Source organism: Anoplopoma fimbria, chromosome 17 (genome assembly GCF_027596085.1).
Source record: "Anoplopoma fimbria isolate UVic2021 breed Golden Eagle Sablefish chromosome 17, Afim_UVic_2022, whole genome shotgun sequence".
In the NCBI taxonomy this organism is placed as follows: domain Eukaryota; kingdom Metazoa; phylum Chordata; class Actinopteri; order Perciformes; family Anoplopomatidae; genus Anoplopoma; species Anoplopoma fimbria.
Genome location: NC_072465.1, coordinates 24,503,221 through 24,519,287, shown reverse-complemented (window position 1 = coordinate 24,519,287; position 16,067 = coordinate 24,503,221). Strand labels below are relative to the sequence as shown.

Here is a 16,067-nt window from a genome sequence, read left to right as displayed (position 1 = left end):
CATCAGTATTCTGATTTCAAGTCTTTTTTTTTGTTTCTTCTTTTGGCATGCGTAGCCTTAAACTTAAAAATTGCTCTTAAAATATTTAATTCAGCAAATGCACTATTTTGATTGATCGGTTTTATGGTTGTCAAGTAAAAAAGGAAAAATAAATTGGTTGGCAAACATGACATACATTATGTTGGATATCTATATTATGTATCATTAAAGCACAAGCCACAGCCTAATGATATGTATGCATTGTTTTTACTACATTTGTGGCAGTGCAATCCTTGTGGATAGTAACATTTCTCCAACAGTTATACCATCCTTCAAATACCAATAAATGTTAATATGTAAACTCAACAACTCCTGGAGTATTGATTCGCAATACACTTGTATTATATGTATATGCGTAAAAACATATGTATGTCAAAATATACAAATACTATATTTGAATATTTCAGATTGAGAAATTTCCTGAAAACTCAACGACATTTTCTAAGATGTGACGGCACAGCTACAAATCCTACCAGATCTCCCGAATGCAGGATTTAATTTATCCCATAGAGGAGACATAATTCCCAATTATCCTCAAAACACAAAATTCAACTGAAATACATGGCCAAAAAGATGTACATAAAAACAGCATTTTTTTTATTTGTTTACAGGATACTTCTGACTGTGATCCAAATAAAACTACTGATTTGAGTGCTTTAGGTGTACATTCATGTATAAATGTTTTCGCTCCATGTGGGAACAATCATAATGCATTCACTTGGCATAACCTGTTCCTTCTATCTTTTAACCTATGTCTCCCATGTTATCAGGTTAAACGGAGCCAACAGTCGTGTCCTCACCTCTGCATGTGCTATAGTTGAGTGTTTCTGTCGGATTGCTGAACCTCATTTTGAACTCTATTTACATAAAGAACAAGCAATTAGACACGGTGCTGCTAAGCAAACTAATGTGCATGGGGGCGGCTGTGGCACATGAGGTAGAGCGCTTGTCCCGTAACCACAAGGTTGGTGGTTCAAACCCCTCTACCGGCAACATGCCGAGGTGTCCTTGAGCCAGACACCTAACCCCAAGTTGCTCCCCGGGCGCTTCATTGCAGCCCACTGCTCCTCCGGGATGGGTTAAATGCAGAGAAATAATTTCCCCATTGTGGGACTAATAAAGGATTGATTATTATTATTATTATGCTAAAACATGATTATAAAAGAAATGTGTCCACAAAGTAGGCATGCGTAAGAGACTGACCAAAATGTGACCCAGTCAGTAACACTGTATATGTGCAAAAACACAGTTAAACAGTCATCAAAACAAATAAATCCAAAGGAACAAGTACTTGATATTCGTAAAGACAAGAAGAATGAAAAGAGAGATGGCGTCAGTTCTGTCTGCGTCTCAGGTTTCCTCTTCCTCTGAACTCCTTACACCCTAAAAACAAATGTAAGGCTTATTGATGTGCTTACGGCACAAAGAGAGAAGTAAGCACATGAAAACAATATGTGGACTTTCCCAAGGCTGAAGACCCCTCTTTGTTATTGGGTTAAATGCCATATGGACGGCAACATGTTCAGCTACGTTACCCCAATAAATCGTTGTTGACACTGCCCTCTAGAGATGTGTGGTAATGCATTAGTACTGCTGACCTTAACCAGGGAAGCATCCACTCTACTCCGTCAGCAGTGAGGGGAGGCAGTGTGGGAGAGTCTCTGGAACTGCATGTACATGTTCCAAAGGAGTTTGTATTTATATATATATTTGTGACTGATTTCTTTTTGCTGTCTTTTGAGGAACAGCTTGTCCAACTCGTTGCTTTGTTTGGTGTTTTCAACACAGCGGGGCGACGTCTTAATAATGAGCGGAGCGTATGGACCGCCGGATACGCTTCCTGCTAGAAGAGATGCTTTCCTGTGGTTTCTGTACAGGCAAAGGTCTTGTGGGTCACTGCTGCTCAGATCAACACGGGTATAGGGCCTTGATATATATCGAGTCGGCTCTGCTGAAAATAGGAAACCAATGGCTTTATTCAACTGAATTCACATTTTTTATTTATTTTTTTTTTTGGGGGGGAATGGATTTGGCATGCTGGTGGCTGTCTCCCTGAATAACTTATTGCCCAGACTTTGAAAGAGAACCTCGAGGACCATTTCACAAAAGGCTCATAGTGCTGCAAAACATAATTTCAGAGCAAAAGAGAGAAGCAAACCAGGGCTAACCTTGTTGAGGTGATGCTGATTAGAATGTCATATAGCCAGAGGCCCCTGTCAAAGTTAGGGGAGTCTTGACAATACTCTTGGCCCAATCACTCTTCAACACGTCTTATTATTCCTGAGTGGACCGTGATGACAGAAAATACAATTTTCACTCCCTTTCATACAAGTCTGAGTCTACTAATCTAATGTCACCGATGCAAAACCGGTTCATCTTTGCGACAGCGGCTAATTGGGATTCCTAGAAAAGTGTCTATATATTCAAGAATACATGTGATGCAAGTGACATTTACTAAAAGGCTTTTCCGATTTGAGCGACTTTGCAGAATGAAAATGTGGCGCTGCAACATGTAAGAACATATCAGTCTGCCAAGTAAAAAAACGCTCACGTCATCTCAGGTGGAATGGTCTCCGATGCTTGAATCCACATTTGCCTGCATGATAGATGATCCTTAATGAGACAAATGAAAGAGTTCAATGAGCCCGATCGTGTCCATTACACAGCTTCCCACAGTTCATATACCTCTTCATGGGTTTTAATGTTGTTCTAAAAAAAAAAAACAAAAAACATTTTAATATGCTACAGTTAAAGTTGTTTGGATGGTGTGGACAAAAAGTGGGACAATAAGGAGTCCTTCTGGATGAAATCCTATGCAAAAAATAACTAGAGTTGAGTTTGCAGAATGGAGTTTACCTTTTTAGTTTGCTTAAAAAAAAAATGACTTAAAAAAAGCAAAACAGGTATTAAATATTTTCTGAATATATATATATATGGTTGTTTGATGAACATGCTTTATTTATGTGTTACATCCTGATAGTTTTTTGGGGGGTTAATATACGATATAGCCTATTTCTATATACCTAGAGCATCCGGATCTTTTTTTTTTTTTTTTTTTTTTTAATAAGGAAAAAAAATATATATATATATATATCCAACAGGAATAAATCGCCTTAATGGACAGAATTAGAGTGGTCTGAATCCAGGATGGGATTAAGGGGAAAAATTGTGTGAAATAAAAGAGCGAGTGATCAGTGAATGAGTGTGAGTCTGTCTGGAGGGTGGGAGGAGAGAGAGAGAGAGAGAGAGAGAGAGAGAGAGAGAGAGAGAGAGAGAGAGAGAGAGAGAGAGAGAGAGAGAGAGAGAGATTTTCATCCAACCTCTCCGGTTTTTTTTTCCTCCCCATCTCTTCTCCTCAGCTCAGCTCCCTATTGTTTGAACTGGGAGGGGAGAAGAAAAAGACTCACTCTGCTTGTTCTCTAATCGCAGCCACAGATTTCTTTCTGGTGGTGTTTTTATTCATTTATTTATTATTTATTTCTTTTTTTTTTGGGGGGGGGGTGAGATCTGATGCTCGATTTTGCTGTATCCACCGTCAACTTCTCCCGATTTCCTCCACTTAAGACTTGAGCTGCATCATGAATAGTTTGGGGCCACCTTTCAATAATCGCATCCCTCTGGAATGGTGGGGATTACACGGACGAACCCCGGAGAGCATGTAAACGCAAATGGAGTTTGGGATTTATTGCAAAATAAGGGAAAGATGACCGTCTTCTCGTTGTGCTTGCTCTTGTGCGCGGACCTACTGGATTTAGCCGTCGGTAAGTCTCTGACCCATCTGCCGTCGTATCATCAGCATCATCAGCATCATCAGCATCATCATCATCTCTTGCGGTCCATGCATTGAGGGTGTCCGACAATACCAATAACTGTGTCCGCGTCTGAGTTGCGTGATTGCCGTGTGACAGTGAATACAGCACAGCACAGCACAGCACAGCAGATCCGTGCCAACTTTCCGTGCCAAACCAAGTCGTCGTGGAAGATGGAGATGAATGCATAAATGGGCTCCGGATTCAGTCCGGGCTGCACAATGCGCTCCAAAAAAAGGGGGTGGGGGGTGAAAAATGCCAACAACAAATTAAAAAAAGAAAGAAAGAAAGAAGGGTTTTAGCAGGAGGCCTGGTTATGTATTAAGTGTTAATTCATCTGCATTGACTATCACGGGTCTATACTTCTGAAGGGGGAACTAGAAAGCGCTCTCCTCCTGCGTCCTGGTCACCGTGGGGTGTTTAGCACATCATATATATATATATGGGCTCAACAGATATGAAAGTTGTTGCCTTGAAAAACGTTGAAGTGCGTGTTTATGTTTTTTTTTCCTTTTATTTCTTCTCCATGATGCAGATTTCTGCTCCGCACCGCGGTGCCATCGGTGTCGCGTGTTTTTTCTTTCTCCTCCTCTCTGTCCTCCGTTGACGCGTTTAAGATGTTAAGAGGATGAAGGAGGAGGATGAAGGAGGAGGAGGAGGAGGAGGAAGAAAGAAAAAGAAAAATTCCACAGCATTGATCATTCCTCATGAAAGATTTCCATTTGAAATGATTAAAATATAGCCTACACATCCTCAAGAATGATCAGTCTGTCTTCTGTAGGATTGTCTTCTCTCTGTTCTGGGGAGGCAGTGGGGATGTTATACTGCATTTTAGGGAAGCCAGTAGAGGCTATTATCTGTTTGCAACAGATAAGGACCTGGTGGCAGTCACCCCCCCCCCCCCACCCCCCCCACACACCACACACACACACACACACACACACACACACTCTTATGATATTGCTCGTCCTCACGTATGGTCCCTGTGTCGTTGTGCAGAGGGACTTTGTTTCGTACATGGTGTCATCCATCAATTACATCATGCATTGAGACTGCACTGCCAGCACTTGATTCCCTTACCGGGGGGGGGGAATATGGAAAGGCTCCCAGTCGGTGGTCTTGTGGTGTTTGAGGGACTTCAGAAGAGAGTTCACTCCTGGCTACAACATCGGAGCACGCACACGCCATACACCACAAACTAACCCGTTTAACCTGCGCTGTTAGCTGAGGATTTTGTTATTCAGGAGCGTTTTGACCTTCGCTGACCCATATAGGAAATCATTATGCCAGTTGGGCTTAAAATAATGTTTAGAGATAAAACGCCTCTGAGTCTGCCCTCCTCAGACGGTGCTGAACTTACACACGGGCCTCGCGTAGAGCGTTTAGGACCGCCACGATCACGCAATCATGCTCATTTCTCAAATGTTGACAATAGCTTAGATTTCTTTGTTTGTTGACATTGCACAGTTGACTGACTCTACAATTTTTTTTTTTTTTTTTTTTTTTTTTCCATGCAGGCGTTAACATCGATTGCCATGTAAACAAACACTGAAATGTAGAATTGAACCAAATCAATTGACATGATTTGAGCTGTGGTGACTTTGGGTCAGACTGCGTGGCTGTTGCTCGCTTTTGTTGCCACTGCTGTTTAACCATATAGATTTATTCTGTGGATGCACTTCAGGATTTGACTTTTATCGTCGTTTCCCCCCCCCCCAGCGGTATTCTGTATATTGAATGTCTGCTGTCTTCTAGATATCACTTTCGATTCATACCAGTATGCAATTTCCGCGTGTGCGTGGGTGTTTTAACAAGATCATGGTCTCTTTATTTCAATGTGTACACCAGTGTCTTAAGATGGATTTTGTTCCCCAAGGAGAAGGCCTCTGGTCACTGATTCCACTCCCATCTCCATCTTGAAATGTCATACGTTATTATTCCCCTAACCAATTTCTTTCATGTCATCAATATTTTAATACGTACAGTATCATGTTTTTTTTATTTGAGCCTCTTTGACACTCCGTTAACTTGTAGCACATGCGGCATCGCCTGATGTGTTCTTCCTTTAGAAACTTGGGCACAGCTAACATGCAGCTAGGCTCAGCTAGTAAAATTCAACGGTTCAGGATTTATGTTTGCCTGTGAAGCATGTCACAGAGTTACTGTGTCAACAGCAGGTGGTGTATGTAAGGGTTTCTACAGGAGTTATATTTGTACATAATTTATGCTTGCAGATTTATTGTATATGCACAAGGTAGAGTCATTTCTTCCCCCCTGAGATGCAATGTAAAATACAAACATTGCAAGACCTAAATGGGTGATGAGGAATTGTACCTGCGTCTTCTCTAGAGCATATTTCTACGTCAATATTCAGAACATGTAGCTGTGTCCCCAGCCTCCAGTGCACCTGTTACATCTGATTGACTTCTGTAACATCAGTGCAGACACACCATTATGAGGATTGATCTCATGAGAGTGCTTACTCCGTAGGTCAAACATTCATATAGAAATCCAATCACAACAATCTCAACAGCGTTGGGTTCTGGATGGAAAAAGGATGACTTCATTCTCTGAACTTTAGGAACATTTAATATCTCAAAGAATAAGGGAAAACGTTATGGTTGGTTGAAGAAATTGTTTAGGCATTTTAGGGTAAATACGCGTATTCAGGTTATATCTGGCTCGATTCTTCTTTTTATACTCTCTTTTCAAAAAAGAGTATAACATGTTACACGGGGTTATTTGCCAGACACTTTCTTGGCAGGGAGCAGCGACTTCCTGAGGTCTTTGCTCACTTTACAGTGAGGACAAGGCTTTAGGAAATTCAAAATCAGAATAAAATGCAGCTCTTAGCTCTCCCAAAAAGTTTGGCACAGACTAACTAACTCCCCATAAAACAGATCTTTGGACTCCTAGCCTGAAAAGTCTTTAATCTATCTATCTATCTATCTATCTATCTATCTATCTATCTATCTATCTATCTATCTATCTATCTATCTATCTATCTATCTATCTATCTATCTATCTATCTATCTATCTCATATCCTGATAGGAAAGCATACCAAAAAGTGTGTGAGGCAGATGTGTGCGTGTGTGTGTGAGTGTGTGTGAGTGTGTGCATGTGTGTAAGGCTAATCACAATGGCTGCCGTGAGATCACTTTCTGCTGTTCAAGAGATAGTTTATAGTTCACCGTTAAGTTTGATTTATGACTTCTTGTTGGGGAGAAATTAATAAACCCAACACCCTAGAATTTAATTGGGATGAAATAGTGTTATTCTACCGGGTTTCAGTTCGAGGGGATGGGCTTTTCTCTGCAGTCCCATTTGTGATTTTGTGGATTCGAGGGATGCATTTAGTATGTTATTTCATAATTCATATGTTGTGATGGGTAGCTTGATGTTTTTTTTTTCCTTGTCCTTACAGACTTCACCTCTACCATCCTCCAAAAAAACAAAAACAAAGATCCGTTCTAATAAATTGGCACAAGGTGGTACTGTATTACTATCTGTAATATAATGCCATTTATACTTGCTTCCGAGGGCATCAGAAATCTTTCTAAGTGATTAAGAACTACAGATAAGAGTGTTCAGAATCAAATTTAAATTTAATCAAATTTCAGCTTTTTGACAATTTTTCTCTGGCAAGAGCTGTTGGCTTGGTATTTCCACTCATATTCAACCTCCGGCCGAGACCATTTTCTCCGATCAGTCTTACCTAATAGAAATCAAAGTATCTCTAATGCTGTATCTCATTTCCCCTTTGCAGAGCCCTCTGTGGATGAAGTGTCTTAGGCAGTAATACTAGATATGTCTTGCATAATTCTAACTGAAGATAATGCTTTTCTTGAAACCCTCATTAATATTAACTGTCCTTGTTTACTCTTACAGCAAGTGACAATTTGCTGTCCGCTGCAATCAATTATGCGTCTTCCCTCAGATGCTCTTAGTTATATATCTTGTTTTTATGTTTTCCCAATGAATCTTGCAGTGAATAAAAGAAAGCATTTTGTTTTGTGCAGCCCTCGCATATCCTAAGCTAAATGCAAATGGCTGATGGGAACAGCTCTCGGTTTGGGTTTGCAGCTACATGTTGGTTCAAAAAGGAACACAGTAAAGTACAAGGCACTCTGACTTTGTGTTGATCAAACAAATGGGACCGACAGGCTCTTGTGATTTGCTACCAATATAATCCATTAGGAATAGTACAGGGATAAGGAGCAAAATAAACTGTCTATTGACTCATGTTCACTGTGTCAAAGGTCAAAAGCTTCTGAGCATTATGGAAAACAAACTAAGACATCTCCGTCCAAAACACTGTTTGAATCATTGCAGTTAAAATGCAGAAAAAGGAGTAAAAATAGACACATTATTGGTATAACAGCTACAGGTAATCAGCTGCTGCAATCAAATTAACATGACCAACTGTAGCCTTTGTTTGAATATTATATAATCTATGTATTCTGAGATGTGGATCCACTGCAGCTGTATTGTTGGTGTCTTGTAAACCCATGAGGGTTGGGCACGTTTTTGTGCATGACACGAAAATAAGAAAATATCTATCTATTCTTTCACTTATTCTTTCAAATGTATTAAACCCCTCTGTTCCTCTGCTGATAAATCACAGATATGGAAATATCTTTCCTCATACCACAGTACTGTAGGTTGGATTGTGGATTGCGGCTCATAGCAGTGTTGACACATTTAAGAGACACTGGATCTCTGTTGGATCTGATGGTTTTCGGTGCACTGTCACTGTCTGCTACTGTGACGGCTGGTCTTGACTCACAGGAAGTCAGAAGAGCTATTTGCTGGGAAATGGGTTGTGGTTATGCCACTATCTAACAATCACAAGGCTTTGCATGAGCACTGCAGCTTTCAGCAGTTATATAAAATGATTATACTCAGATTAGAAACATTGTTGTTGCGCTGCTTTTGTTTGTTGTTTGCAGTCATTTTGACTGTTGAAAATAGTTTTATAGAGTATATGTGTTTTTGTCTAAGAAGAAAATGCATATACTGCATATACGTTTTTGTAAAGACTGGCTTATAGTATGTGCTCCTATTGGCAGGAGTATATTACTCTAAAGATCACTGTAACAGTGCAATGCAATTGTTTGATGTTTGTATTGATTTATGTTCTTGACTAATTTTGAGACCAACCTATGCTCAATATACAGTACTGTTGAGACAGTACAGTTTAATATCACACTATCCGCAGATGATAGGATCTCATTCGTCCTAAAACTCTATTATATATTCTACTGATTTGTTTGATGCAACAGTGAGTCCAAACAATAAGGTGTTTGGATATTGTAGAAAAATATAACATTCATTTCCTTTTGGTATTATCTTAATCTAGAATAAAAGAGTGCAGCTCACTTGGACCCAATGACATGCAACACAAAACCGCTTCGAGTCTCCGGTCGACCTTTCACACTAGTTTAGAGTACATGGACCGACATTAGAGCATCAATACTATACAAAGGTGGCCTGAATCTAATAGCTTCACAAAAGAATAAAAAAAATATAGGACAGTCCCTGACTGAAGACACCATGTGTGTGATCAGCAATTGTCTCCTTCAATGATCACCTTCAATTAAAGTATGAATTTGTTATGCTCACCTTTTAGTCCGTATCTTTTGTAACTTGAAATCCCATTTAGTGTGATGAAAGAGCAATTTGGTTGCAATTAGGTTGGCGACCCAGAAATGACAGCTTTTGTTGGAGGGCGTCAGCGAGCTTTGTGCAAGTAGACCACTATGCAAAAAAAAAGAAATGGCTTTTTAGTGATAAATCCAAACGATCTCAAAAGGTCTTTGTGGTGTCATTCAGTCTCTTCAGGAGGTCAGAGTATTTTTAGAGTTTATTATCTGGTTATGGAGTTTTACTTTAACTGCTTTAAGACAAGAGCATCTTTATCTTCTGTAATGTGACACATGTCTGAGTGAAACGCAGTGTATGGGTGAGATATAATTATGAGAGGGATTACTTGATTTCATTAGACTTCCCCAAAAGACGTTGCGGCTTTGGGAAAAGTGCTCCTTCACCTACATTGTTGGATCAGGAGGAACCCACCTGGGAGGAGTGAGAAAGCAGAGTCAACGATTGGCTTTGAGATGGATTACAACTTGGCATAATTTAGAAAATGATTGTTTAATCAGATCTATTTTCTACAAAAAACAAAGTTATGTACACGTTTCCTTCCACTCCTTTTAGCGCCAAAACTACACAGTGTTAATGACATGCATGACAACTATGACTTGTAAACAACAAACCCACAGTGAGGCATATCTGTTACAGATGCTTTGCCACTGCTTTATTACTGCAAAGCAGTCAAGCATGCGGTTAGCTGGTTGCAGCAAATCACTTGATGAATTTATGTATGTGACCCGGCGTTCAAGATCTAGAAACACAAAGTATTTGACGTTTTACGGGAAGAGAAAGGAGAGGGATTTTGATTCATACGCGTTCAAAAATAAGTTTTTATGTATTTATTGGTAGAAGTTTCAGTTGAAGAGATCTCAAACGGTGAAGTAATCCTTTAACTTTGGTTCAAACCTTTTTTTGTTTAAAAAATCCCATTGTGCTATTTCACAAGGGGACAGAATAAACTTGTTATGCTTTTATTTAACAAAAATCAGACACTTATACTTCAAATTTTACAACAGCAGGTCTGACACAGTTTAACACCTCCTCTCAACCATGCAGGCATTTGCCTTTCACATTGAGGTGTGGGTGTTGGTCTTGAAAGAAATTCTGGCTTTAGTTTCTTCAAAGGCATTCATCCCAATAGCGTGACACCCAGAAACATCTGAGACGGTGATAAGCCACATGTGAGAGAATAACATATTCTGAGCATTAGCATACATGCCAACTATCTGCTTTTCAGGTAAATGTGTGAAACCAAATCATCTCTTTGACATGCTGGATGAGTCAACAGTGGTGTTTGCAGGGAACCAGTTATTGGAATTACATTACCATAATTTATTAACGGCTGGCATCTTCAGCTTTGGATTTTGCATTCCGGATGACTTGCTGGTAGCCTCGGGCCCAACGGGGTCGACCACAGGGCGTATTTCTCCCACAATGCAAATAATGCAACAGATTTGTAACCATCATGACAAATCTGTCCTCCCCCACTGCGACCACAACGGCCTCTTGCATGGAAAGTGGTACCGGGGGAAATGAGGGGAAATGTACCTTCCTTTGCAGATGTGGCTAAAATAGCTACATTTGTGTTCTCTGGCAGTGCTCCACATTTTCCTGCCTCCAGTAACAACCTTGGCCGGAGGTCAGTTTTTGGATTGACCATCCGTCCATCTCTCCGCTCCAATTTTGTGAACACCAGGAAGGAATTTCTTCAAATATGGCACAAACATCCACCCGGACTCAATGATGAACTGATGAGTTTTGTTGGTCAAAGGTCAAGGTCACCGCGACCACAAGTCCGAATCATTTTGTGAATGCAATTTCGCAGGAACACTTTAAGAGAATTTCTAAATATATGGCATAAACGTCTGCTAGCATTCAAGGTTCAACTGATTAGAATTTGGTGGTCAAAGGTCACTGGGACCTAACAAAACCCTTTTTTGGAAATAACCCATGAATGCATATATTTATTTTGACAATTTTCACAAATGTCAAATTTTTCAGCATGATCAGAGATTGCAGCTACTGATAGATAAAGAGTTTAGGTTATGGTGTTTACAAATTCTACGGTTGTGTAATGAGGACAAACAAACTTTCTCAAACTGCCCTGATATGTGGAGAAATCTGTTCCAGAGACAAATCGTAACGCAGCATGTTACACTGAATCTAACATTTTCCAATAAGACGAACTTGCATACACATATAACATATCATTGTCAAAAGCTGAGGTAGGCATAGCTTGAATTTTTTTTCCTTGATGCAATAAATACCAGCACCTGTTTCTATAGTAGAACTCTACTTTTTTTTGTAAGATTCCTGATTGATATTTAAAAGACAGGGGAAAAAAACGGTATTTATAAGTTCAGACTCATTCAATCACCTTAATATTTACAGGAACAACCTGATACACAGCATCAAAAGGCTTCTTTGACCTTGAGAAGCACATCATTCTGATCTTGTCAACATTTAATACAAAGTCTTAATTCACAGAGATTCCTTTGAGCAGCATTAAAGCATTTTGTAGTTTCTCCATCACACTTGCCCAAAATGTGGCAGAACTATACATAATGCTGTCATCCGCATAAAAATGAAATTTTGTGTTAATGCACATAATGATCAAATGATAAAGCCTGTGATTTGCAAAGACAACTGAAGGCTCGGAGCTATGAAGTTCAAACAGCAAAGTGAATTCCCTCTCTACCCCAGAAGTCCCTCACGCACAAATGCGGGCTAGCTTGCCGATGTCTTTGGCTTGCGTGGGAGTTTAAAGCAACTCCGATTCCCTCAGCAGCTGGTGGTTTCAAGAGATAGGAGGAAGAGTAGAGCAGCTTTGCTAAGCAAGGTCTCCCAAGAAGGCTGAGGTATAAAATTCTAGTTTGTGAACTACAGTTACCATTTAGTATTTTCAAACAGTGTCATAACTTCCCTAACAAGACATGTTATCTGCAAATTATCTATTTTTTCATCAGTTTGATAATGGACCCCTATTTTTTTCAGAAAATAGCAGCACGAATAAGCAGGGACTTCTTGACAAGCTTTATCAGTAGCTTCACTTTATTCTCCCCACACTTTTTCCATATGCTAATGTGGATTATGCGATTTTTCTTATCATGTTCAAACATGGCTGCTGAGTAATAACAATTGCTCTGCCACTGTGTCCCAACATTAGCCTCCTTATTAAAGACTTTGAGAAGTGCCTTGCATACTATACATGACACTTATCTCTGCATTCATGGTTCATCACAGGGGGCTTAAGCTTCCAGGAGCATTACTGCAGTGCACAGATGATTTTTCTTCATGCAAAGACATTCTGATTCTTTGCAGTTTGCTTTCCTTTTTGCTAGCGATGAGTGTTTTTAAAGAACCTGAGCAAGTGAAATATTCAACGCTGTCACTGTGACCTCAGTTGGAGAAGATAAAACACCAGCTGTCTTTGTGTTTTTCTTTGTTAGCATACAGTATATGTACAGTGTATCAAGGATATGTTATAAAGAAATATAGAGAGGCCAGCATAACTTGCATAAGCAGGAAAATACATCAAACCTGAGATAAGACCGCAGATATATTCAGGAAAAGTATATGAGGACATAACATGGAATGATTACTGCTGCACGGTGGTGTAGTGGTTAGCACTGTCGCCTCACAGCAAGAGGGGCCGGGGTTCAATTCCCGGGCTGGACAACCTTCTGTGTGGAGTTTGCATGTTCTCCCCGTGTCAGCGTGGGTTCTCTCCGGGTTCTCCGGCTTCCTCCCACAGTCCAAAGACATGCAGCTTAGGTTAATTGAAGACTCTAAATTGCCCGTAGGTGTGAATGTGAGTATGAATGGTTGTTTGTCTCTATATGTCAGCCCTGCGACAGACTGGCGACCTGTCCAGGGTGAACCCTGCCTTCGCCCATTGACAGCTGAGATCGGCTCCAGCACCCCTGCGACCCTTAACTGGATAAGCAGGTTACGGAAAATGGATGGATGGAATGATTACAGTAGAACAATTTGTTTAGTGAATAAGCCATTTTAACATACCTCTTCATTTATGCAGAATTAAATTGTTAGACTTTAATTTTATTTGTTATAACTGACCAATCCAAATCATTCCATATATATATATATATATATATATATATATATATATATATATATATATATATATATCAGAGTAATATATCTTCTCTAACTCCACTCTTCTGGGAAAGTTCGGACGGAAAACTATTCTGCACTTCCCTATCAGTATGTAGTAACTAAATATCCCAAATCACCGCTTTGCCTTTTTGGTTTGACTCTTCAGTTTCGTATGTTTAGAGCTATTTAAAGCCTAATCCTAGTCGGTGAATGCAGCATTACAGAGGTTTCATGAAAAATCCAGATTAGGCATGAAAAACAGAGAAGAGAGGGGGAGGGGAGCTATAATCTGCACATTGATGTCACTCCGGAGGGAGTGTGGGGGGAGGTTGCGTCCCTATACATCTCATGACAACAGATTATGGACTCCATATGAGCCACAGAGAGACTTTGTTCCCTCGGGACAGCATCCCGACATTTTGCTATAACCAAAAGTATCACGACAACATCAATCTCCAGTCACGCAGCAGGTCACGGTGACGTTTCACAGTCGGTCTATGATGACACGTCTCTGTGTTCATCCTGTATCTGTCATTCATGATAACATTTATCAGCAAACTTTGATCCACCGCAGTTACTTGTCTTGCAAGTTCAGAGAATTAATCTCCTCAGCATGTGACATGAATTATACAATAATAGAAACTGCCTTTGCATATGGATCATAGCCTGCATTAGATATGATAATTTCACTTCATTATGCGGCTTAATATTGAAAGGGTGCTTCATCTCCTTGGGTGATTACACTTAACTTTTTGCTTCTTGCGCCTCCATTCTGAATTTTTACATAAAGTATAGATTGTTAACTAATAAAAGTGTCAGCGTTAATTTAACCCTGAAAGTAAGTGTTGCATATGCCTTTTTACCTGCAACACTGATGCAGTACAATGTTCTCAGAACAGTGAAATAAAGTCAGGGAGAGGCTGTGAGGACTCCCCACTGTTGGTTGCTTATTTGGCTGTTATGCCTGGAGGACTTAACCTGTAGTGTGAAAGTTTATAAATGTGAGTTCATGGTTGCTTTCTGTTGTCTTCTGATCGCAATCTCTTGAGGCATCACGCAAGCATGAAGTTCCAAGCTGTTTACACTTACAAACAATAGTCCTTAACCTCAAGACAGTTATCTTTGCAGAGCACAGCACTCATCTTACAAGGTTATCCGCCTTTCTTTTCTTTCCTTATGGCCATTAGCCAGTATCTTAAACTATATTGAAACCCTAACACATCATATTTCTCGTAAAGATTATTTTCCCTCAGCTTGGATGTCTTTGGAATTGAAATGTAGAGCAACTGTTTGTCCAAACCTTCTGGCCGTGTCTTTCTTTAGTGCAACTGCTGACAAGGGAACAACCTCTTGTGCTCCTCTTTATGTTTAGCAATAACCACCAGCTAGTACAAGTCTCACAATTTGTTGCTCTGTCAAAAAAAATAAACTGCATCGAATTTTACTGCGCATGTACCACTGTGGGGCATAGATATAGAGCTCGTCTGTTGAATCACTTTTAACCTTGTGCCAGAGCTCCCAAATTGTAACCCCAAATGCGTATAATTAGCACTAAACTGCTGAAGCATTAGCATTATAGCTCATCATGGTGCTTTGCAGAACAAAGGCAAGACAAGGCAGAGGCGTATGAGTAGATGTCGACAAGGTGTTGTAGTATTCTTCCAGGGAAAAGTGCTTGAATTAACTTTTCTTGAACATATCAAGAGTAACATTAGGCTGGATGAATTTTTGGTGAATGTTCATATCAATATGTGTGGTATGTCACCCAGCTCTAATCCTAAAATGCATTTGTTGCGAAACTAAAAGAAATGGCTTCTTGAGAGGATAGCTTTAGCATCTTAGCAGTTCCATCTATATTAATGTATCACTTCTTCCTAATCTTCAAATGGTTTATCTGACGTCCAATTCTCTGTAAAACAAAGTGCCCAAAATGTAATTTAGCTACCAACAGATATGATTTGAATTTGAATTCATATTTGATCAATTCATGATTGATTGTTTTTGTTTTTGTTTTTCACCTGAAGAACACAAAAAAATATCATATACTATAAACTAGCCATGTTATTGCTCCCTTTCCCATAGTCAGAGGGTCTGTCAATATGAATTCTATTTCCAGCACATTATCAGCTCCATTTTTCTCAAGTGGTCCAAGTTTTATGTGAACTGAGGCTTCTCTCTGAAAAAAATTGAGTCCCCTACATAAAACTGCCATGCTTGGATGCCATTGCCACGACTTGCCATTAGCTATACTTCTGCTGTTCAACGCCATTATATTTAGAATAACTCGGCAAAATGCAGTGCTAATGGCACTAATTACCTGCTCAACTGAAAGCGCGAGATTAATAAAGTCCCAATGAAAATGAAGTTGGAGCTTCTTTATCTTCTGTACTGTGACGTATCCCACAGTGAAACGGAAAATTTGAGCAATGTAAAGTTACGAGAGAGATTTA

General features: G+C 39.7%; 1 protein-coding gene across 1 annotated transcript in view; it reads left to right on the top strand.

Annotated features, from left to right (window-relative positions):
* The first annotated feature begins 3,661 nt into the window (after positions 1–3,661).
* igsf21a (immunoglobin superfamily, member 21a) overlaps positions 3,662–16,067 on the top strand; it is a 174,883-nt gene continuing 162,477 nt past the window's right edge. Inside the window, exon 1 of the mRNA XM_054617229.1 lies at positions 3,662–3,800. Within this exon, the coding sequence (XP_054473204.1) occupies positions 3,662–3,800 (139 nt within the window). The remainder of the gene's footprint in view (positions 3,801–16,067) is intronic.